Below are 25,671 nucleotides of genomic sequence, written 5' to 3' on the forward strand. Positions count from 1 at the left end.
CAAACATTTGCTCTTTGGTCGCCAACAGACATCAACTTGAGCTCACACGTTCATTATGCTGGTAGTAGACGCTTCGCTTCGGCACACCGCGAGGACGGGGTCTGTAGTAAAAAAAAATACCGCCAAGTTCTGTGTTCTGAAAATTTTATCGAAAAATGTTTCCCCTCCATCGTACCGTTCCAGAAGGAAGCTCGCCTGTCGGTTCAATGAGCTACGAGCGAGTGGAATTAAAAATGGAAATGTTAGGTCAGGTGGCATGCTTCAAACTTTAAACTCGACTTTCGTTTGTTTTCCGCTGCTGCCTGCGTGTTCCCTCTCCTGGACAGGAAGTGAGCTGACCTTGCTTCCTACCGATATGCTACTGTATGCGCTCTGCTTTGTGTCCACTCTCCGTGGGACATTCTGACATTCCCGTGCGTCTGTCGCCGGTTGTTAACCTTTTGCTCCAATTTCCTCTAGAATCTAAAGCCGACGACGACAACGACAATGACAACGTCGTCGTCGACAGGAATTTCTGAACCGTTCGAAAATCAGATTGGTCGTGACTTTTCAAACAACGATCATCGTTTGTCATATTTATGTCCCGAACGAGGTTGTCTTTGATCCTACCGCTACCCTTCCCTTGCGGTACCTGCCAGAGGCACACGTTTTTGTTTTCGGATCATTATTAATGTTTAGACCGATCGATGAGTTGTTTTTTCGCCACCTCTCGCTCCGTTCCGGATAACACATCAATCGGGCCCGGATCGCCAGCAGTGAGTGGATGGCGGTAGCGAAGTGAACCCTTTCGCTAAATTATAGCCGCAGATAATCGGTTTTTATTAAGGATCAATAAAATCACCTTATCTTAATTTTCCAATCTATTTCGTTTCTACTTCCTCCACGGTGGGATCACCCAGGTACCAGTAGGGTACCGGTAGGGTACCGGATTAGATCGAACCAGCAGCAAACGGCGATCTCCTGGGATATTCACAAGTTTGCTCAGTCGATCGCTCTCTGACAGCCCGATAATCGCTCCTAATGAAATAATCTTTCAAAACAAGTACGTATTAAATTGCTGCCATCAACTTCCACCAACCGAGCGACGCGCCGCTTTTGCGGGCACAAATCAATGCACCTTCTGCAGTGCAGTGTGTGCAGACTTACTTTCCCAGAGTTGAGTTGGCTGGAGGCGGGGGGCCGGAGTTTTGCGCGAGAGGAACTGGCCAGTGAATTTAATGGCAGTCTTCAGGCGTTCAATTGGCCTGCGCTGTGCACTGCGGTGCGGAGGGAAAAATTGTGTTGTTGTGTGTAAAAGCAGCAGCAGCAACAAACCACGGGCTGGCGACGGCGGCAGTTCCTCGCGAATGATTGTCGAGGCGCTCTCCGTGGCGATGATGTTTGGTTTAATCGCTTAATAAATGATAACAGTCAATTACCGATGGTTGGACTCTATTGTGCGTTGTCGTTTCGAAAGCACTAAACTGTTACTAAACTTAACTGTTACTGTGAAAAAAGATGCATAATTGCAATTCGGTCGAAACCAACATAAACGCTACACACCGTTTAACCTAGATATATTATCTAGGAATAGTTTTTAAATTATTAGAGTACGCTTATATCAAACGTATAAAAAAATTTGCTGATATATGTTTTTTTAGTTCAGAAACGATAACTCTTCAAAATGTTGGAAAAATATTCATGTGATTTGATTCAGCATAATATGCCTGTAATAAAAATTCTATTTGTTTTCGTAATTCCTAATTCAAGTAATAAGACATATGTATTGGCATATGTATTTAAAAATGAATATATTCTCATAAGACACGAAAAAATATTTCGCTGCTTGATACCAGAGTAATTGATACAACAAAAATTTAACTAATCTTGCGTTAAAAATACAGGTCGCACTTGATTATCCGGAGTATTGAATAAATTTTCACTCCGAATAATCGAGTTTTCCGGATAATCGAATCACGAAAAAATCACTCAAATTTGCTATCAATGAACTTAAAACAATGGTTTTCTTTTGCTTTTTACTTGTATGTTGCAGTGGCGTAGCCAGAAATTATTCTCATGGGTAAAAGAGCTCAAGATTTGAGAAGCAAAAAAAAAAATAATTAGACATTGATTGATTTCGCTTTTCTCGAACATGTCCCAAACATGAAAAGCGAAATCCCAAATATCCTAGAAGAGATAGAACTGGTTAAATTTTAAAATAAAAAATAGAAACAAACAGAAAAATAATATTTTTCCGGATAATCAAGTCCAAAATTCCAATTAATTGAATCCCGTTGAATCGAGTCTCCGGATAATCAAGTCCGACCTGTAATTGAATGCAGATTAACCATCAGAAATAGTTATTTTAAATTAGAGATATTTAAATTCTAAATTTTATGGAGCACCCAATAATTTTTCCATCTGAGTCCATGCTACTTCGCAAATCGATCCTGATCGACCATTTCCGATTTCCGAACTTTTCATAGTTGTTCCTTTTTGATAATAAGGTCATTTCATGATATCCGCTGTTCATGTTGTCTCACGACTGTTTCATCAAAAGGGCCTTCCAATAAAGTTTTTGATAGATAAAATTTTCTTTATCAGAAAAACAGCTTCTTTGATTGAAAAGCTTGGTTATAAAATTTCGGTTTGAAATAAAATATATACACTGTAAATGTTTTTTCTGTGCCAAATTTCAAAAAGTACCTTTTTTAAAAACACTAGTTTTTTCACACATTGAAGATGATAATATGTATTACTGTGTGCCAAAACTAGGTGATGGTTCTGAACTTTTTTTTGAGTTTTACCATTCTAGCTACACATTACAAAGTTAGAAATTTATCACTAAGAGCATGATACCAATTCAATGCGCTGTTTTTGTACCATTATCGATTTTTTTACATTGGCCTTGTTGATATTGAATATCAGGCGTAAGTTTCTACCATCACCAAATATTGCCGAATATTTATATTGTTGTACATATTGTCATCTTCAATGAGTAAATAATAATTAGATTTTCAAAAAAGGTATTTTTCAAGATATTTAATATTATGTGATAATTTGGAAAATTTGGCACATAAAAACATTTTTTTCAGTATATAACTTTTAAATTTTTTCTAGAACCGCAGTTTATTACCTACAACTTGGCGGAAGACATCATTTCAATCAGACAAGCCGTTTATCTAATATAGGAATTTTGACGTGGGACTACGTCTTTGTTTACTAAATCGGGATGCATTCTGTAAAATTGGAAATGAAACTGGCAAATGTTGCGTCAGATTTCAAACGTTAATAACAGCATAACCACATGATGGATAACAATAGCCAATATTTTGTTGGATAGATAAAATGTGTAACAATTTTGTAATATGATAGTTAACACTCTAATTTCATTGCTAAGCAGTTAAATTGATAAAAAGTTTCAATGACAAATTTACGCGAATAATGAACCAATTACATGCGAGCATTCCTAGCACAGACGACGTGAATGGACACCATCTGTTCCCTGTGATATTCTCTGTATCAATATCGAAATAAAAATTGACAGAGTCTCCTTGTCCCAATAGGTCAATTTGTTTTCGCTTCCATGAGCTTAGACTAATATGATGTCTCGAAGGTGAAAGTTTTCCGAAAAGTTTGGAACAATCCCCATCCTAGAACAATGGAGTAAATAACCGCAGGTCTCTCGTCGTATATAATTGCAGCGGCACTCTTCTATTCGTACATTTCAGCGGTACACTTCTATTCGTACTGCAGCGGTACTATTAGTATTGCAGAGGTGCAGTAGAAAAACTGCAATGCTGCTATTGATGGTGATTGAAACTTCATCTAATAAATATGATTACCATAAATTACTCAACAAGAATTGTAATTATTTATTTATTTATTTATTTAATTTCATCTTCGATATCCACTAAATAATTGTTACCAGATAGTATCGAAAGAGTAAATTCCCAAATATACACATTTATGGAAGAGTAAGGGCCTGCGAATGTGAATTTGTGAATTTTTGGTTTATTTTCTAAGATTCATTCAGAATCTCTTTATATTCCAAAATTATTAGATGATATATTATTATTCTAAGCTTTTCCATAATAAACGTATATTGGCTGTCTTCATAATACAGCGAATGTAGTTGTAGGCAAATGAAACAAAATGTCAAGCCAAAAACAAAAATGGAGTTGTTGATTGCTACGATTTTTTACTGAAACTTGTTAATAATTTTGTTCAACATATCTTCTTATGTTTGCCAATTAATGAACCTTTGTAAGGGCTTCTATATTATTTTGAGAGTAAGATCCATATTATAGATTTGATTTAATCAGAGTTAAAAAAGATAAAACCATTCTTAATGATTAAGTAGGTGTTATTGGATTCGGTTTTTGAGGATATAGAGTTAATTCTGACTTTGACGCATTACAAGAAATTCTTGGTGCTTCTTCAACAAGCACGATATGCTTGTGCCTTGTTAAATACATATTGTTTGCACAAAAAATACTGCAGGCCAAATATAAACGTTATTCTTTCGAGTGTTATTGAATATGTTTCAAAAATTGGTTTCTGGGGGAGGCTGAAAATATAAATACGTACAGTCACTGAGCAAACACATTGATTCTGTCTGCAGACTCTGTATATTTTGTAACAAAAAATCCCTTAATTACAGTGTTTAGTCCCACGTCACCATTTCATACAACCCTAGGGCTGTATACCTTGTAGTATTTATCCATCAGTCACCATTTTAGATTGCTGTTTTTTTTTTGTAATTTTTAAAACTTTTAACGTTAATTTTTTAAAAATGTGGAGAAATTCTCTGATCATGAGACACACTTGAACATCTACACAGTAAAGCGCGTAAAATATCTGGTAACTATGAGAGTAAACTAGAACACGCTTGAAAGAGTCCGTTGATATGAATTATTAGCTATGTCACCTATTGAATACAAAAAACTGCGCGTCGTTCATTAAAATCAAATGCGCGTTGCGCACATCAAGCATCAAATCACTCGATGCCTGTGAGAAACATAATTGCAGTGTTTTCGTTGATATTCATCTACCTACTCATAAACTACGCAAAGGCATAAAAAGAAAAGGCAAATGCTAAAAGAGTTAGGACATTGTACTGCCATTCAGGGTTGTGCGATGAGTCTTGGAATTTTTACATTTTTTCTCCTCTTGCGGAGAATATGAGTCGGTATATATGAACGGAAACGCTGCAATGTTGCTTCTCATAAGCATTCAAGTCAATTTGATATTTGATAAGCTCAACACGCGTTTGGTTTTAAATCTTTTCGAACAGAAAATTTTCTCGACTCAGAACTGGGGCACGGTGTATCTTGTGCCAAAACAATATCGATAACGAACCCTCTCAACTAATAGTTGAGTTTTCACCTTGGCGCAACAGAATAGAACTGCCTCCATTCGAAGAAAGATGCCGTCTACTAAGTATGAATACCCTGGCCAAAAGATGGAACATATTTAGGGCTGTTATGGTTGGTAAACTTCGATTGGTCTTGTAGAAGCTCCCTGTATCCTGTCGCAAATAAACATCAACGAATAGAAATGCAGGTGGAATTTATCTTTGCTACCTTCCCAGTGAAGGAGGAGTAACGTAGACTTGGAAATGATATAGAAAACACTGGTCGCAAAATTGTTTTTCAAGAATTCGATTGGTATATATTCTTTAGTATCGGCTGTTTTGGGGAAGAAAGGCAGTGTTTAGTGTGACTTATACTGAGACTGTTTCCAGTTTCTTATATCAATAGTACAATAGTTAACATCAAAAACTTGATGGACGCATATCTAATTTTACTGCAGCAAAATGAAGAAAATCTGGTGAAAATGGACTGGATTCTAGCATTTTGGATATAAAACATTCAACATTCGCAAAAGCCAACACAAAACAATTCTGGGTTTTGGTATCAACAAAGAATACACTTTTGAAAAAAAAACTAGTAAAAATTTGATGATGGCGAATCAAAAAAAATATGACAATTGACGATACTCATTCATGTTAAATTCAATATAATACGCTTCGAATTTTGTTAGGATTTGGATTAGTTTTAGGTGGAATTTGGATTCGAATTTAAGTTGAAATTAGAATTGAGCTAGAGTAAATTCGGTTCTGATTTGAGTTTTAATCAGTTTGGATTAGGATTCGGATTGTACTGAAATTGGTATACGATTTGAACTGAAACTGGTTGAGATGAGGATTGGATTTAGATTAGATTTTAAAATTGAAGGAATCTGGAAGCTTGAAGCAATCGCTGGAATCCCGTCACAAAAGTCCTTGATGGGGCGCTGAATCTGCGGCCTCCTAGAGGGGTGTCTCCGATAGCCAAGAGTAGACGTCAGTCAGGTCCCCAACATCGAATAAAATCCACCGCTGAATATGATGCTCCACTACCGTCACAAAGTAGGGCCCGTGGTCGATTATTAATAACACCTTTTATTTTAGTGACTACATGCGTATATTACCTTTTAAACTAACTAACATTGATTTATTCACATCTTATTTTATACATTAAAAGAAACCCATACTGCGGCTCCAACAATCTTTTCCAACCGTGGTTGACTGGCAATTGGACTCCAACTCCTGGTTTCGCGCTATATTTGTTCCGCACCGCTGCTGTGGTAGTGTTACCTTCTGCTAATCTCTGCTGATCCTTCTCTCGGAGTTTTATAGCTCTTGGCGGGATGTATATTTTCGATACAACTCGTAGACAGTCCTGTTCTATGAACGTTTCGTAATTTTTCACCATTCTCAAAATGAACCTAAACTACACGTGAGTATGAAACGCTCTGCATTTTTCACATATGTAAGATTATGGAAAGTCCACGACGCGAAGCTGTTTGCGGAATCGCGCACTTTAAAGGTAAAGAACGATTAAAGCACTACAAATTCCGGACCAAAATGTTTCTGGATTTCGTTGGAGTTTTGAATACGCTGCCTGAACAAGTGTTGGCAGCTGAGACTGAAAACAAGTTAGTTGAGGAGGTGGACTGCAAGGCATCTTGCGAGAAACCAAGAAAATGTGGGTGGCACCTAAAATTATCTTTACGAATAAATCAATCTGGACTCAAAACCTAGTGAAGAAGCAGTTGAATCAGATGAAGCTAATAACGTGAATATGCTACTGACTTTAAAGGCCGTTGTCCAGAAGCTTCGAAACAACTTGAAGTCGAATTCATGGAAAACGACGACGTAATTGCTACTAAAAATTTAAGACCTGTAATCTGTATGAAATCGAAAAGGACATTATCACATCCTCGGCAAATAAGTGTCAAATAGAAGCGACCAATTTTTGACACCAGAGACTTATATGGCTTAGTCAACAAGATATGAAAGTGATCGCATGTGTGATCGTAACAATCATGGGAAAGGTGCTAACTACAAAGCGGATAGGCTCGAAGTCTGTGAGGCGTTTGTGAATGAAACAATGCCCGTCCGAGAGTGTCTAGGCCATTAGAAAGAATCCATTTGTACGAATGCTGACTCATTGGAATCTGCTGGCTGGGATGGCTCGAAGTATTTCGTTTCCTTTATCGATGACCAAACCGATTTCGCAATGCTGTTCATGATGTAAGAGAAATCGGAGCTGTTTGATCAATTTCGTGAAGGGGAGGTCATAGTAACGGCGCAGTTCAACAGGAAGATCTCCAAGTTAACATTCGATCAAGGCCGTGGGTATCTTTCTACTGAGCAAAAGCGTTTCTACAAACAGAAAAGTATCACAACCAAGGCAACTGTCGCTCGTACACCCTAACAGAACGACGGAGCAGATAGGTTTAACCTTGCGGAGAAGGTCTACACGATGGCAATCGATCCTTGTGTCCCGAAAATACTATGGAAAAACCTGGAATTTCGTTTATATAAGGGATATTACGGATATCCGTATCTGCATCCGTAAATGCGGTGCATCCGCATCCGCATCATGTCTCACGCGATATCATGCGGATGTAGAAAAAAAAATCGCTTTATAAAATTTGTAGCAATGTTTTTCTTGTTGTTTTCACTGCTCGCTTATTAGCTTTCGCTCCGGGATACGATTTGTTATGCGAAATGAGCGAAATAAAACACCTGAGATGTTACGGATATCCGCATTCGCATCCGAACATCTGCATGAAAATCGACATACCTGCATCCGCATCCACATCGGTTTATTTTCCCAATCAGTAATTGAAGAAACAGTTCGTTACGCGCCATACAGTTCGAACTGTTGGGGCGTGACGTGACGTAAAGTACCACAAACCTGTTTTCCGTATAAAGCCAACCCTGATCTGCAGCTCATCGTTGTACCGTACGAGATGAGACACCGATATTACCTGCAATTGCTCAGGATAGTCCAGATACTGTTGAAGATGGTGGCTCTAATTTTGAGGCGTTCTGAATTTGCTATGATGAAGATAACGCGGAGGAGACGGTTGAAAACAGTGCGGTTTCTTCACAACTAGAACAACTCGAGGCCAAAAGACAAGCGACGTTGAAGCGCAGCGGACGATCGACTTTTATGAATATCTTTACCGACTACAGTGCCAATTCTGCTGACTCTTCTTCTACAGGTACAGATGCTTCTCAATAATACGGCGACACACTGCGAAGATGAAGACGAGTTGAATGTTGCACTATACGTGGACAATTTGCTTATCGCAGGGAGGAAATTGGTATCCATCATCTGTTTGAAGAAGAAACTCTCAACCGTATGTTGCATGACTGATAGTGTAGAGTCACTTTCTGAGCATAAAGACAGGGAAGATGGAATTCTACAAAGTCGACGAACGTTTTGGATTTGCTGAATACCTCGCTTTTAAGATGCAAAGGAAAAAAGGTCTACAAAAGCAACGAGAACACTAACTCGAAAACCCGACAGGGAGTGGCTAGGAAGCCTAATGCTTCACGTTCGCCAGGATATCTGTAAGGTGTCTGGGGCACTACTAACTAAAAACCTTTGAACGCCACTGACAATGTCGGAAGAGGATCGCCTGGTCCTAAAAAAGTGCCAAAACAGTATTGCAGTTTCAACGCACTGACAATCTTCCGCTAGTTGGCTTTTCCGATGCTGGCTAGGCAGCCGACAACGAAGATCGCAAATCCGAGTTCGGATAAGTTTTCAAGGTGTTTGGGTCCACAGTAGGGTGTCCCCAAAAAAAATCGATGTTGAAAAAGTCAAGGTGCTCAGCCCTGAATTGGAAGACAATGTTATTCGTAGCTTTTTTGTAGAACAATTCGACTTTGTAAACGTGATTTATGAAAAAATGACTTTTTTAAGCTACAAACCCACTCGCTTGCACTTTTTTCAGTTTTGATCGATTCCTTAATATATACATGTATTTTTTTATTTTTGTGGGGTTATTTTTTAATATGTTTGCATGATTCAGTTCAGCATTGTATTCAGTTAGTTGACTCCCAGAGCCCATTAAACATCATAGAAAAATTTATTTTTCCAATAATTCTAGATAAAACCCTTCAAAACACAAATAAAAACAATTTTTGATCAAAAACTGAAATTGTTACTGCAAAGCAGGACTTATGAAGAAAATTTACATGAAGAAAGATCCATGATATCTTATCAGGGGGCTGAGATATTGGCATTTTTATATGTGATGGAAAACTATGCATTTTAACAAATATGTTAAATAACTGTTTTATTTTGGGGGTTAAAAAACAATGATGTTCAGAAAACAAATACATTTTTAGATGGCTAATAACTTAGTAGAAGGTTTAAAAATTCGGAAAAATCTGCGAAAAAAAGTTAGAACGAAAATTGCGATTTTTAGTGTCTTTTCATAGAAAACTTTATGTTGCTCATAAAATGTAATAGATAGAAACAAAATATCTTTGGTAAAGCTTCTTGCTTTAAGATAATCTAAAACTTTGTCGAAGACACCTTGCGTCTATCTTATTTCGATTAAAAAGTATTTTTTTTATCTCACTCATTGGTGGATTGATCACTCATCTTTCTACATTAAAAGATGCATTTTTGAATATCTTGAAACTTCTTCGAACATACCTTATGGCTATAATCAACATTTGAATCACTATTCAAATAATCGCACAAAAACGACGAAATAAACACTGATGAAGATATCGAGCGTCAGTGGCATTTTTGTGAAAATGCATAGCTTTCTATCACATGTAAAAACGACAATATCTCATCCCTCCGATAAGATATCAAGGATCTTTTTTCATGTAAATTTTTGTCTTGAATCCCGCTTTGCACTAAAAATTTCGTTTCTTGATCAAAAAAAATTTTTTATATGTGCCTAATCTAAAAATTATGAGAAAAATTTACTTTTTCGTGATGTTCAATGGGCTCTGTGAGTCAAATAATCGAATACGATGCTGAGCTAAACCATGCAAAATATTCCAAAACAACCCCACAAAAATAAAAAAAATATGTGTAAAAATGTAGGAATCGAACAGATTTGAAAAAAGTGCTAAGGAGTGGTTTTGTGCAATAAGCTCAATCCAACTTTTCATTGCTTGACAGCAAAAATTAGTTTTTTATGCTGTTCCACACAAACCATAACAGCCAGTATATTTTCATTTCCATATGGAAATCTCTTGTAAAAAAAAAACCAGGATTGGAAAAATATATTCGATTCGATCATCTCAGTTTTCCAGAAAATAAATGTATTTGTATTCTCTCATATGGAAATAGATCGCAATTAACGTTGGGTGTTACATTTGAGTATTAGTTAAATACAAAGAGGGGTTTTAATTTCAAGGTCATAAAAAGTTCCAATGGTATCAATATGGCGCGGCTGGTAGGTTATTGGTACACTGTAAAAAAATGTCACGATTACTTCAAGTGTTTTTGCACTTGACTCAATTCGTTACATCCTAGTTGAAGTGATTTAGTGTTGATTTCTCGATTAATCACACTTTCCAATGAAATAATCTTGCGTTGAAAACTGGTTAATGGAAATCACCATCGTATTAGAATAAATATCTCTTGTATTATCACCTCTGTTCAAATCAATTGAATCACAGCTGCAATTCCAACTGACAAATGTCAAAACTATGAAGGGAAACAAAAATAGTGACGCTGGCAAACGGCGCATGCATTACATTTACCCATAGATCAAAAATTTATTTGAGCTTAAGTTTTATTGATTTTTTCAAATTGAAATAACAATAAAACTACTCTTTTACATATCCTGAAATCGATTGCATCGATACAGTTACAGGACGCATCTCTAGGATCATCTTGTTATTAAATTAAAAATCTAAAATAAAATCAAAATAAAAAAAAGTCTTTTGAATTTATTGTGAATTTATATTATTACCGACAACTGACCGACATTCCGTATCTCAACATAAGCATATCAACAAAGAAGAACATAACAACAAAAAATAAAGTGATTTGCTGTTGATTCCATAGTCCTTTGCATTAATATATTTCGAAAGATTTTCATTCAACTCTGAAATGTTAAGCAAGTAGTGCGAATTCAACAGCAAATCACTTTACTTCGACGTGATTTTTATTTACAGTGTATTACTCTTAGCTTTAATAAGTCTAGTTCTAGTTCTAGTTCGAATCCCACCGCCGACATAGGTGTCGATGGTTGTGAGGTGGCGTGATCCACTCACAACCAACCCAACTGGTCTAGATTCAATCCTAGCCGACACCGGGAGATTTTCTGAGGCGAAAAATCTCTGGGATCACGCCTTCCATCGCATGAGGAAGTAAAGCCGTTGGCGCCGGTCCGTTAATCGTGAGTTAGGGTCCTGGGTGTGGAGTCGCCTCCTTGGGCGTCGGTGATTGGCCACAACAGTGGCGGAACTAGACCGACGGAAAACAAGCGAGAAAAAAAAAATAAGCTCTTTTTTCGCTATCGAGAAATAATTCCTTTTCCCTGACATTGAAATCAGTTGATTGTCGTTTCATCGAATCTGGTTGTTGTTTTCATCGACCCTAAAGATGTTCCGAACTGAATCGATGATGAACACTCTGGAGTCATTTCATTCACCGATCTTGAGATTGTTTTCTGGCTGGAACTTGCTGTGGAGGATTTCAATGGAAAATTTTTCATAACTTTTCCAATATTTTTTATTTCATTTATCCTTATGTTAATTCTTTTGTTGAAATTTCTCTTCACACTTCGTTTAAAGCTGCCACAAATCTTTATTCGTTTCCGCGAACCCATGTTTGTTTACAAATTTGACAAATTGAAACTGAACACTTATTACAATCTTATGAGAGATTTTCCATAGCCAACTTACTATTCTCAATTTTGAAATGATTGCATTAAAACCGGTTTTATAACGGTTGGCTATGTCGATTTTATAAGACTCGCGCTAACTGTAATGAAACCGCTAATAAAGCAAAAAAACATACGCGCTTGCTGGTTTTGTTACTAGTTTTATAAGAGTTTTATTGACAGCTTTAAGTGTTTCTTACGGTCCGTTCTTTTAGGTAAGAAGGCTGACCGGCTTAAGATCGTTGGTAATAGCCGTTACCGCAATAAAACCGTTAAGAGAATTGGATAAGGGCAAATAGCTATGAAATTGTTACTTGGGAAATGTTCTACAAAAAATGCTTTAAATAACTTATCTTTCAATTTAGATCTGAGCACCTTGACTTTTTCAACATCGATTTTTTTTGGGACAGCCTAATCTACAGTCTCATGGTGCAAAAACTACCATTGTTATTTCGTCAAGCGAAGTATGTTACTACCACTGTTGAAGTCCTATGGATACCTGTAAGGCGGCATCCATTAATTACGTAACGCTCATATGGAGGAGTAGGGGGGTATCCTTGAGTATTACGATTTGTTACATACGGGAAGGGGGGGAGGTAAGACATGGATGTCAAGAATTCGAAGCACCGGTTATTCGAAGACTGCATTGCACAATGGTCCAGAAACCAAATTTAGGGAGAAATTTGGGTCTAGAGCTCTATAGCAATGTTTTAGAGATAAACTTTCTTCTACAAAGTTGTTACATATGATAAAGCGCTTATTGAAAAATTATCAAAAATTGGGGTGACCAAAATTTTCGAAGCAATCAACTATCTAACTTTTTTATCTTTGAAGATAGAAGGAAAACATTGTTCTACAATGTTAGAGCTTCAATAATTTTAAGTAACTTTGTAAAAAAAAGTTTTTTTTCTATCCTTGAAAACAACCGATTTATATTGAAAAAACATATTTTGCGCTCTAACTTCTTTTTTTCAAGTTTCACCCTTAAACTGCCTTTGAACGACTTTTAAAGCTTTTTAAGAGAAGCAAATCGCAATTCTGATATCGTAAATATCTCTATTCTACTCAAAGTTATTGGTGTTTTTCATCAAAAAAACATGCGTTTTTCATTTGTATGTCATGCATTTTGGGGCAAACATAAAAATATCTCTTGGTCTCATTTTGAAGGGCATGTTTGACTCTATAAATGAGGAACTTTTAGAGATATGTTATTTTTTAAATTTGAGTAAATTCGATTTAAAAACAAGACGAAAATTTCAATAATTTTATACATTATGCATATAAAAGCACCAAGATTTATGTTTTGGTATTTTTTCTTATAACTAGACGTAATTACCTTTAATTTGACCCAAAAAGATCGAAAATCGATCAACTGGTTCAGAAGTTATGAATTTTTTTAAATAAAATACATCGAATATAGCCGTTTTTTATGGTCACCCTATTTTGGAGCTGGTCCCCTTAACAACCCAACGAAACAATACGGGTTTGATTATTTTCAACATAGATGCATCCCTGCGATTTTGAGCACAATTGAAGCACTTTGCGTGACCAATTTCGAAATAGGGTGACCATAAAACATGACTGTGTTCGATGTATTCAATTTAAAAAAAAATCATAACTTTTGAACCAGTTGATCGATTTTCGATGTTTTTGGGTCAAATTAAAGGTAATTACGTCTAGTTATAAGAAAAAATACCAAAACATAAATCTGTGTGCTTTTATGTGCACAATGTATAAAATTATTGAAATTTTCGTCTTGTTTTTAAATTGAATTTACTCAAATTTAAAAGATAACATATCTCTAAAAGTTCCTCCATTTATAGAATCAAGTATGCCCTTCAAAATGAGATCAAGAGATATTTTTTATGTTTGCCCCAGAATGAATGACATACAAATGAAAAACGCATGTTTTTTGATGAAAAACATCAATAACTTTAAGTAGAATAGAGATATTGGCGATATCAGAATTGCAAATTTCTTCTCTTAAAAAGATTTAAAAGTCATTCAAAGGCAGTTTAAATGTGAAACTTGAAATAAAGAAGTTAGAGCGCAAAATGTGTTTTTTCAATATAAATCGGTTGTTTTCAAAGATAGAAAAAAACTTTTTTTTACAAAGTTACTTAAAATTATTGGAGCTATAAAATTGTAGAAAAAGTTTTTCTTATATCTTCAAAGATAAAAAAGTTAGATAGTTGATTGCTTCGAAAATTTTGGTCACCCTAATTTTTGATAATTTTTCAATAAGCGCATTATCATATGTAACAACTTTGTAGAAGAAAGTTTTTCTCTAAAACATTGCTTTAGAGCTCTAGACCCAAATTTCCTCCTAAATTTGGTTTCTGGACCATTGTGCATTGTAATGACCAACAACTTGAAGACGAAACGGAGCAAGCACATTGATAGCAAATACCACAAACACCAGCCATTACACTATGATTAATGGCCAACAAACACGGATGCATCTTGGACTGCACGCGCTGGAATCCCTTTACAGTAATCCTCCGTAATTTTTCATTATTCTCAAACTACTCTGCAATAAACCACATGTCAGTTTAGACCGCTCTGCCATCGTTTAATATAACAAATTTCAATTTGGATTTGATTTCGCTTGGATTTAGATGAGATTGAGATTGGATTTGAATTGGATTTATTTCGGATATGAATGCGAATTAGATTTGGGGTAATTTGTTTCTTGGAATTTTGTTTAAGTTGAGATTTAGTTTGGATTAGGTTTTAACAGATTGTGTTTAAATTTAAAAAAAATAATATTGAATATTTTTAGATTATGAGTTGAAAATTTGTTGGGTTGGAGTTAGAGTGGACATGGATTAGATTTAAATTCGAATTATGCTGAGTGTTCTGTTTCTTTATATGATTCGTTCAATTTTAGGCTACACTAAATTGGCGATTCGCTCGTATAAGTATGGTTTCCATGATTTTGAATACACAACAATGTTTAAAAATCACTGTTTTTTAAAAACAATTCTTCCAATTCCTAATACAAAAATCTGCAAAAAAGTGCGAAAGCTATCGCAACCGTCGCTGCTTATTTTATGTCATCTCTCGTGGAAGCTACGGCCGAAAAAAAAGTATCCAAATTCCATGTTCGTCGATTCTTCCGAAAAGTTACCTTATCCCACCGCAGATCAGATGTCCCGATTGTTACACGGAACACATCCTTGAAAATATACCCGGTAGCACGATCGCCATAAAGTACAACATGGTTTCGTTTTTCACCAGCCTCGTGCAGTTCGCGCTCGTGGCCCAACCACGCAATCGCTCCGAAGAAAGCTCGCCGAATTTAGCAGCACGAGCGAGGACGATGACAACGCGCAATGAAAGCAGCGAACATTTTCGCTTTCGTTACCCCCGCGTAGGATCCTAGGGGCTGGGCTGGGCTCGGCCGGCCGGTGTTGCCGCAGCCTGGACGTATGGAAATTTATATTTCATGCGATTTTTATGTTAATTTATAATAATACAAAAAAAAGAAAAAAAAAACAACCCACTGTAGGATTGCAGGAAGAAAAAGAAAGCTTCCATCGATCGTGTGGGGTGACGCGAGAGAGAGAGTTTGTCGGACGAGAGGGAATTCGAAGGAAAGGCTTCTTTCCCTGCGGTCGATCTTCTCGGGCGGATCGAAACAATGTAAACATTACAAGCGATGAAAAAATTATAAGAAAATAAATCACTTAACGCTTCTCGACCTGCGGACCAATACTTGGACCTAACAGGGCCGTCACTCTGTTGGTTCTATCCTGTACGTGAGAAGGTATACAAATTTCAAGATTCGTCTCTGGTCGGCTGTAGGGTCTTCACTTTCCTTCGAAGAGAATGCGGAATTTGGTCGGCTGGGACTTTTGATTTTTCGGTAGTGCGCATTTTGTATACGAGCATATTTTGCAGTGGAAAAGATGCCTTTAAGCCCGATAACAAGTTTCGGCGAAATAGGGCTCCGGTAGGTGCCCGGTTAATAACGGAATAGGACGTAGGTATTGTTCGGCGGGAGAAATAAATTTTGCATATCTGCCAAATGAGGCAGCAACCGTGCAAATCGTGGTGCATTTCTGTGTCGGACGTTTTCCAATAAATCATAAGTGAAAAGCTTTCGTTCTCCGGAATCCGCACCTTGGTCGCATTTAATTACCGCAATGTTGGTTGAAGATTAAACTGAGCTGTGAGGTCTGTGGCCGGTTGCTACATGGTGAACCTTGGGATTAGGACCAACCGGCAGCGATGACATGACTAGAGCAGGCAGGCGCACTGCGAAAAATTTCCCCATCCTCGGAAACTTCAATATATCATTTTACTCGTACGGACTCTCAGTAGGGTGGCTGGTGGAATGGAAATTATCCAGTGTGCACAGAAGAGTATTTTCGCCTTGGCTCTACGCTACCCATGTTGAGCGCGATTTTTCAAACAAAGAGATAAGATATGGCCGGTCACCCTACCGATGCGTGAAGCAGACACCCGTTGCATGTCTCGATGGATTGCTAATAAATCCTGACTACGGACAGACGTTTCATGTAATATCAAACTGTATACACATTGATATGCGTGGAAGTGGCCGCAGACAGGCCACCAGACAACCGCACGGAGAAACCGACGACGCTTATGACTAGAGACAGGTAAATTTCTCCTAAAAACACCCTCATGCGTATAGAAGTGCAAGGAAAATTTCTCCCGGCAGACGCCTGATCGGCCGGAAAGGCAGCCGCCCACTGCCACTAGCAGATGACGCGTATAAAATTCCCTCTGGCAGGGGCACTATGGCTTTGCTTGGCTTAGAAATCGGAAGAAAGTGCACTTCTTTCCTTATTTTACCTGTCAAGAAAACTCTCGACTTACTTTCGCATATCGAGTTCAAGCAAATGCATTGTGAAAACCGCAAAAATCAAGTACATCGTGCGGGTTGACGACTAGTTTCAGATCGGTGAACTAACGGCAAATGAGTCCCAGCAGGGTCTTAGCTGCTTCTTCAATTTTAAATTAATGAAAATAATATATATTATTAAACATAATTTTTCATCGTTTAAATTCGAGCACTTCGGATGAGTCAAACTTGTTTAGCGCCAAGAATTAGAGTCGTGTGCAACCTTCAAAGTTCATAAACTCATCGTCTGGTCATCATAAAAAAATTAACCGAAATCATTCGCGTCCACCACGAATCCCAAGCCACCAGAAGCGGGGCGAAAAGAAAAGTTCGCACAACCAAAAACCCATTCGTTATAATTTTTGCAGGTGAAATACCTGACATCAAATCAAAAACGCCGACAGCCGCTGCCGGCGGAAGGACCTGCGAGTCTTTTGGGTCGCCGCGGCCTTCGTTCTGTTGTTTTACGATCTCATTTTTCTCTCTGCGATTTTATTAAATGCTTTCGGGTTGTTTTTTGTGTGACCCTACCCCGTTCATCTCGCGTGTGTATGTTTTTTTTTTGCGGGCCTTGTTGTATTCTTCCTCCTGTTTGCCAATGAACCGCAAAGCGCGACATGATTTAGGACGGGTAGCGGCACCTTGAAGTCCTGATGACCTGTCCCGATCAAACTTCTGGGAATAGAGCTGCTTCTTCGCGGTGGCGGTGGTGCCAATGCAGACAGCGCGCAGTGATATCACGATGCTAGACTTATGTGTGGTATTTTTGTTTTCGGAGCGCCTAGTTCCTGGCCGCTATATACCCGCGCTTTGACATGCCGAATCGTGCCTTTTCAAGCACAGCCTGCGATCAACCTCGATAGGGTTTACCGTTAACTCGTGTCCGCCGGAGAGCGATCCCTATTAAAAATCTATATCATCATATCGGGCACACAACCGAGGGTTCCGTCGGGACGCTGCTGCTCAGGCTGACCAACCGAAAGAAAAGAACTAAACTCATCGCCTGTCTAATGCCGTTTGCATGATTGTCCCCCGGCGGTTATATGAAATTGGATTCGCTCGGCCTGACAGACTGGGAATGATAAATTTCCTATGAAAATTTGTTCATATCATTGCTCGGCAATCATTTCACCGCTCTCGGACCGCAGTTCGGAATGATCCCGAGACATCATCACCACCGGGCAATATAATGCTGCGCGTCAAATGAACCTGTACTCACGAACTTCATCCTCGCCCTCGTACCGCGTTCTCGTTCCCCTTGCGGTACACTCTAGACTCTAGGCGCGGGGGCCGTCCGTATCAATTTCATGGGCGCAGGAATTATGAGAATCAAAAACAACACCCGCAGCTGCCCGCGCGCGTATCTGCCATTAAAGGCGAACCATCATCATGGCATATGTGCGTGTTTAGCATGGCAAAACGATCAAGTTCAAGATCATATCGCGGACGGCCGGCCGGAGAGTAAGGCTATCCGAAAGAGGCATTTCACAGAATGAATCCACGAAATAAAAAAAAAACGAGACCGAATCTAGTCAGGCTGTTCATTTACAAGTGCTTTACCCGCTCTCAAACAGATTGGGCTGCTTTTTGCCGCGAACCTTTAATTCAACAGCTCACAGTCTAACGATGTTTTGTACATGGAACGAGTAACGTAAGATCCATGTTGTTTCGTTAGGATTGTACAGCGCAAAGTTGCACTGTAATTATTACTCGGCGGCTGCGGTTGCGTGCACTTGGCACTCCGAGCAGGCCAGCTTGGTGTTTTTTTGTTGTTGTTGCTGTATGATCCAATCCAGTCTCATATTTATTATTAGGAAGATGATATCGACGGACTGCACGCTGTGAGATTAGAGTATTTCTTCAACCTGCTAAGGGGGGAATTTCTTTTGATCCGAACTGTTTTGGGATGCTAAAAAGAGCGCGCGGGAGATTTTACTGTAAGGAAATAAATTATCTCATATTCATCACCGATCTGGGGGGAGACGCGTCAGTCGGGATTGTTATACCAGCAAAAACATGATTCCGAGTTTTGGAGGTGTCCATTGTTTGGTTGAATCCACGTTCGTACAGGTTGGAGTCAACCGAAAAGATTTAATCTTGTGGGATGGATTAAAATTATATGGGTATGCAATAAGACGACGTGACTGCAAAGTTAATTAAGAAGATGAATTTTGAATTTAAATATAAAAATCTTGCGCATGTCTCTATCGTCTAACGAGTAACATTAACATATGTTGAGAAATTCAATACAAATTTATTTACAGAACGATAGACAAAAATCAAATTTTGATATTTTGGGGACATTTGGCATTATTCTTACAAGCATTTTGAGGCTATAGCTATTCATAACATTTTTGATGGAAGTGTTTTAGCTCTCAAGTATTTCCCGATTTTTTCAAAAATCCGTTTATTTATGTGCCTAAAACTTGTTATAATTTTTGCTATTTGCTTAGACTTGAAACAGTTTTGGAATATTTACTTTAGTTTATCCACTGGCAGAATTTTTAATCTTGATTTGGAATAGTTTAAGTTCTGTTTCTTTGGATTGACCTAAATTGTTACGGTGAGTAGTTTAAGTTATATTTTTGATCATTTTCTTTTGTTTGTTCTTAATGTATTGCCTAAAATCATGCATTTGGCTTTTAACTTTGTCTCATGATTCGGTTTTTTTTTCTCAGATGCGCTTTTTGGCAGTTTTGATGTAGAATTTTGAGCAGACTTGTGAGATTAAGTGTAAAATTGAAATCTAATCATCGAGAACATCACAAAATTGTTCAATTTCGAATGCTTATCAGAAAAAAAAATTTAAAGAGTTTTATTCGGGAAGTCGATTTTCAAATTTGTGTTGAATTTGAGTAAGTTTTCAAGTTTACACTGTCATTCGAAATATAGGTCAATATTATTTTTAAATAGACATATCTTTTAAAATATTGCATCGAATTTGATGAAATTTTCACAGCAGGTGCAACCTAAGTTGTAGTTCATGAAAATAATTACTTTCAAAGAGAAGAAATAGTTTTTCAATAGTAACAGTTACAACAATGTCTAAAAGAATTATGTTCTAGTGTACTGAAAAATCTGAAAAAATTTCGAAAAAATTGGTGCCGCAACGCATTTTTACGAAAAAAACGCCCCCAAACCTAGCTTTCTTCAATTCTAAAAAAAATGGTCGATAATATCTCGGTTCTGGTGCATCGCAGAGGTTTGTCGGTTGGCTTTGCTTATACTTATGCGATAGAGTTCTAGGAGTATGCAATAATTCCTGCTGTTCGACTCAGTTTTCAAACACCTCCGGCGTTCCACAAGGTAGCAACTTAGGAGCATTGCTGTTTACGCTGTTCCTCAATGACGTTTCCCTCATGTGTATCTGAGAATACGCTCTATTGACGACTGTTGGCGGCTTCAGAGACTTTAAGTTTGTTTACTGGTGTCGCAAAAATCGTTTGACGATTAGCATCAGCACGTGTAATGACCTTTAACCGCAAAATGAATCCAATTGTATTCAACTATCAAACCGATGATTAAGACATAACAAGTATTCACCGCGTTAGTGACTTTGGAGTTTTATTGGATGATAAACTTACATTCAATCTACATCGTACCAACATAATCGCTAGAGCGACGAGACAACTTGGTTTCGTAAACCAACAATAAACGGAGGAGATCTTATTACATTCGGGAAATACATTATTAATCTTTGTGTCTTATGACCGCGTATTATACACAACAAGTAATAACCAAAAAGCAACTAATTATATGACGGCCACATGCTTGTATGTGTTTCTGCAGGGGAATATACAACCAAGAGCCGTAATGCGTGTATTAGAAGGATTTCACTCGCTGCATTTGTATTAATGGGGCTATCAGGTTCATTTCTGTTCCCTCCATTCACACATAAGGAGAAACTCCTTGGTCAACCTCAAATGTCTAATTTTAAACATCACTGTAGTACATCTTTTCAACAAGACATAACACCAATTCGGAATTTTCAGGAAAGTTTCGAAGTTTTGTCAAAAATAATTGTGATTATTTTTAGCTTTTTCAGCACCCCAGAACATAATTTTTAAACATATTGTTTCAAATAGTTACCATCGAAAAAATATTTTTCACATTTTTGATGACTATAACTTAGGTTACATAAGTTGTGAAAATTTCATTGAATTTGATGCAAAGTTTTAACGTTATGTCTATTTAAAAGCGCTAAGTTATGCTAAAAGCACTAAAAAGCACTAAATAATATAGTCGGGCATCTGCACTCGAAAACTCATTCAATTCAATCACCTACCTCAGAAAACAAAATCCGCGCATTGTTCTATACGGCTACAACGGGACTCGTTTAGCAGTCAACCAAAGTTTTTTTCATCACTAGCGGACCACTTTTTATTTTAATCTCTAAACAAAATCACTCGCTACACTAAGAATACTTCAATCTTTGAATTGTTCACCTCGAATTTCCTTAAACATGCTTAAATTAGCAGAAATTTATGAGACGAATTTCTACAATTCCCAAATTTCAACTGTATATATTTTCATCTGTTTTCGCTGCGTTGAAGAAAATCAACAGTTGCCAAATCAGTTTCTGTCAATACGAAAAAATCATACTGAAAATGTTGAATTATTCCAACATAATTGACATAAACTGACAGCACTGTAGTGGTTACCTAGGTTACCAATTTTGCACATTAACAACCACAGCGGATATCTAGGTAACCTACTACGACGGGCTGCGGCTACGTTTATTCATAATAATGTGATTCATTCATGATTAACAGTGTGATGAACATGGGGGCGTCGTGAGATGAATAATTGAGCATTGATTCAAGTTTTAAGATGGATATGAAAGCGTTGTGAAAAATGGTTCGTTTTACAAAATTCTGGCTAATTTTACTAAATATACAACGCTGAACGATTCCATAAGAGCACGTAACCATAATTAGTTTATTTGTTAAATGATTTCGTGCAAATTTGGTGTTAAATCCGGGCATTCTTCGGGAATATCGGCTTAGAGAGATGAATAATAGAGCAGTTCCCCTACTATTGAATAATATGGAGCCTGTCTTGAACCCAGATGCCATTTCTAAATCCAAGGTGGCCGAAAACCATCCAGTAAGGGTAGAGAAATCAAGAATTGACTCTACCTTCAACTTTGAAACAACCAAAAATGGTTAAATACCACTTAATACGAGTATCTCCAGAACCGAGATATTATCGAAATGCAATCATTAATGTCACGCAAATGCCCTCAACTTTTTGATAGCTTTTGAACCATTCCCATATCATTTCCTTTTGTTCCGTTTTTCATATTCGAAGAGCAGTTACAATTTTAAGACTTCATCTTTTTCTTGAATACATTTTTGTATTTTTCATGAAGCACGGTTCTAAAAAACTAACTTTTAGAACCGTTTTTCATTGAATTTAGCTTGATTTTGATTCTCCTTCATCATCGATTGGCATCATTTGAAAGTGTTTTTGTGACTTTTCAAACAAATAAAATCATATTTTCGCCTTCGAATTTTTATTATCAAACCTGCATCGTGCAGAAATTCCTTAACATTTTTTAAACATTTTAAAAATTTATTTTCGTGGCTGAGCTATCCACGTTTTCTGCTGTATTTAGTCTTTTAGAAGCACCCTGCCGTGGTTTGGAATAATAAACAGAAGGTCGAGTTTCGAATCGGAATGCAGCACCAAGACTTTGCTTTGCTTTAAATAATTTTAGTTTGTGTGATAGACTTTTCAAAGTTTTGTCGTCACGTTTTCGTCATTTATTTTAATATAAATAGAGGAGAAGTACCAGTTATGGCAATGCCTAAAAGATGTACCAGTTATGCCATGAACCAGTTATGACCTATGGAATTTAATTGGAGTATTGCCATAACTGGTACCATTGCGATTATGCCATATAGTCATAACTGGTGCCCTTGCCATAACGGGCTCATTGTAAAATTTAAAGCTGTTTCATAAAAATCGACAGCCGCCATGTTTGATTTCAAAATGGCTTTTTGTAGTTGATTTAATACCTCTGCGTTTCAGGAATATCCTTAATCGGTGGTATTTGACCATTTGAGCTTTTTTCATGAATTCACAATGGTGACAGGAGTTCATTCCTAGCTCTAACAGTTCGCTTTTGTCGTCAGTGGTGAGCAGACGTGCGTTAGAGTCTTCTGATCAAAGCGAGTTTTCAACCTCTTTGTCTCTTTATAATTGGCAAGCGAACTATTGTTCTACACACTGTGAATCTTTTGTGAAGAAGTACGGACAGAATCTAAAGCGTTCACCACAGAACGTACCGAAAGGAAGGTTAGTGGTTGGTACCCAAGAATCTACGCGATTTACCTGATGGCCTCCGGGTTTACCCCGGGGCTGATGGAGGCTACAATCCCTCCGGACCTGAATGCTGCAACAAAATGGTCGAACACAACTACAATAGGCTCCAGAACAGTAGATGGAAGCATGGCTAACAGGCGTTTGCCGGAATGGATGGATCCGAACAACGGTGAATTGACAATCCTGTCCATGAAAGCGACAAAAGGCGAACTTCCCGACAATCCGTTTTTGATCAAGAAATCAGTAGAATTAGTGGCCGGTAACATTGAAGACGCCAGACCTGAAACTCGAGGATCACGCTATATTCTCAAGGTCAGACAAACCAAGCAAGTTAAAACCCTGTTGGAACTTACGAAGCTAATTGACGGTACGGAGGTGGTTGTCGAATTCCATCAAACGCTTAATATCCAAAAGTGTATCGTAACATGTTCTTATGGTATAAAGATGGCCGATGATGAATTGTTAGAAGAGCTCCGTCCACAACGTGTTCTCGAAATTAAACGATTCACTTCATGGGATAAAAAGAAAAACACCAGAATTCCAACTCCTACAATGATCGTTACATTCCAGGGAACCACTATTCCTCAGTTTGTTTACTTTGGTTACGTAAGAGCTAAGACAAGGCCGTATTACCCATCTCCATTGCAATGTGGTAATTGTCATCGATTCGGGCATACCAAACGCAATTGTCAAGCTAAATCTATATGTCCGATATGCTCACAAGAGCATGAACAAGCAGTGCCTTGTTCTGCTGACGCTCATTGCGTAAATTGCAATGGCGCGCATAGCGCACGAGCGAGGGAATGTGCGATCAAAATGGCAGAAACCGCGATCGTTCACATCAAAGTCGATGAAGATGTGTCATTTGCGGAAGCTCGAAGGAGATATGGAGCTCAACAGAAAATAGCTCCCGCAGAAAACAATAGGGTTCAACACCGTTTTGAATTGGCCAAAAATTCGATGTACACCGATATGATGAAGAAGTTAGAAGCAAAGGACGAAGAAATAACAAAACTACGTGGTTTACTTGAAAAGATGATTAGGGAGGTAGCAGAGTTAAAAAAATTCAAAACAGCCGCATCGATCTCCAACAAGCCCGAAGCAACCGTACAGCAGAACTCAAACCTTGACTCAGCTTTAATACCGCGTATGGAAGTCGACAACAAGACGGACGCCAAATCAATGAAACGCCGACAAGACAACTCAACACCATCTTCACCGAGAATGTTATCACCACCCCAGAAGAAATACGTAGAAAACAGTAAGAATCATGACGATGGTAAGTTCCCCTCACCACCCCCTAGCAGCAGTGTCGTTTATTCTCGTACAGGCGTCTCTCCAACCCTTAAGGATCAATCTGTATAAGTGAACACACCCGATTCGTAAACCTGCAGTAAGTCTGCCAATATATTCACTTTAGCATTACATTCGCATCAGTCTCTAGTTTCAATACAAAGAATACTGTGAACAATAGTTTTAAAAACAGCAAAGCTACAGGTAGACTTACACAATCTCACTGTGATTTATCAACAAAACCAATATCGTTAGCGTTACAGTGGAATGTAAGAGGTTACCGTGCTAGAAGAGCGGAGCTTTCGTGCTTAGTACTTAAATATAAACCCTATGTCATTTGTTTACAAGAAACAATTTGCCCGTCAAATTGCCCAAGCTTTTCTCCCGATTATTCGTACATGTGCTCCCCACCCAATCAAATTACCGGTTGGGGTGGTGTATCGGTCGCAGTGCTTAAAGATTTGCCCTTCACAAGAATTCAATTACGAACGTCTTTACAAGCAATCGCCGTAACCGTTGAATTGCCAACTCGAAGAACTTATGTATCTTTGTATATTCCCCCTTCGCATGAAAATAATGGTTTGGAAGAAGAGTTATTCCAATTAGTAGATCAGCTCCCACGGCCTTTCACAATAATGGGTGATCTCAACGCCCATTCAGAGATTTGGGGTGGTAGTGTGACCGATTTTCGCGGCAAAATAGTTATCAGAGCAGTAGATAAATATTGTTTGGATATTTTGAACGATGGTTCCTCTACCTTTCTCAGTTTGGCTAATGGCGCAGAGTCTGCAGTAGATTTGTCTATAACCTCAGACCGTAATACTAACATTCGTTGGTGTGTAGCTGACGATCTGAATGGAAGCGATCATTTTCCGATTTTATTATTTTCTACACAATCTCTCAAACCGAGCGAAGGAATTCCTAGGTGGATGTTCGATAACGCAGATTGGAATGAGTATCGGTTCAAAATACATGCGATCATTAACCCCAAAAAATGTTAC

At 37.9% G+C, this 25,671-nt stretch overlaps 1 protein-coding gene across 1 annotated transcript; it reads left to right on the plus strand.

The window, feature by feature from the left end:
* Window positions 1–23,389: 23,389 nt before the first annotated feature.
* LOC129726681 (uncharacterized) lies at window positions 23,390–24,742 on the plus strand. The gene has a single exon (XM_055683647.1). It carries the CDS (start codon window positions 23,390–23,392, stop codon window positions 24,740–24,742), a length of 1,353 nt encoding a protein of 450 aa, XP_055539622.1.
* The last annotated feature ends 929 nt before the right edge of the window (window positions 24,743–25,671 follow it).

This window comes from Wyeomyia smithii, chromosome 3, assembly GCF_029784165.1.
Source record: "Wyeomyia smithii strain HCP4-BCI-WySm-NY-G18 chromosome 3, ASM2978416v1, whole genome shotgun sequence".
Classification (NCBI taxonomy): Eukaryota; Metazoa; Arthropoda; class Insecta; order Diptera; family Culicidae; genus Wyeomyia; species Wyeomyia smithii.

Coding starts and splice junctions, on each gene's coding strand:
- LOC129726681 (XM_055683647.1), top strand. CDS start 23,390: ATGGCCTCCGGGTTTACCCCGGGGCTGATGGAGGCTACAATCCCTCCG.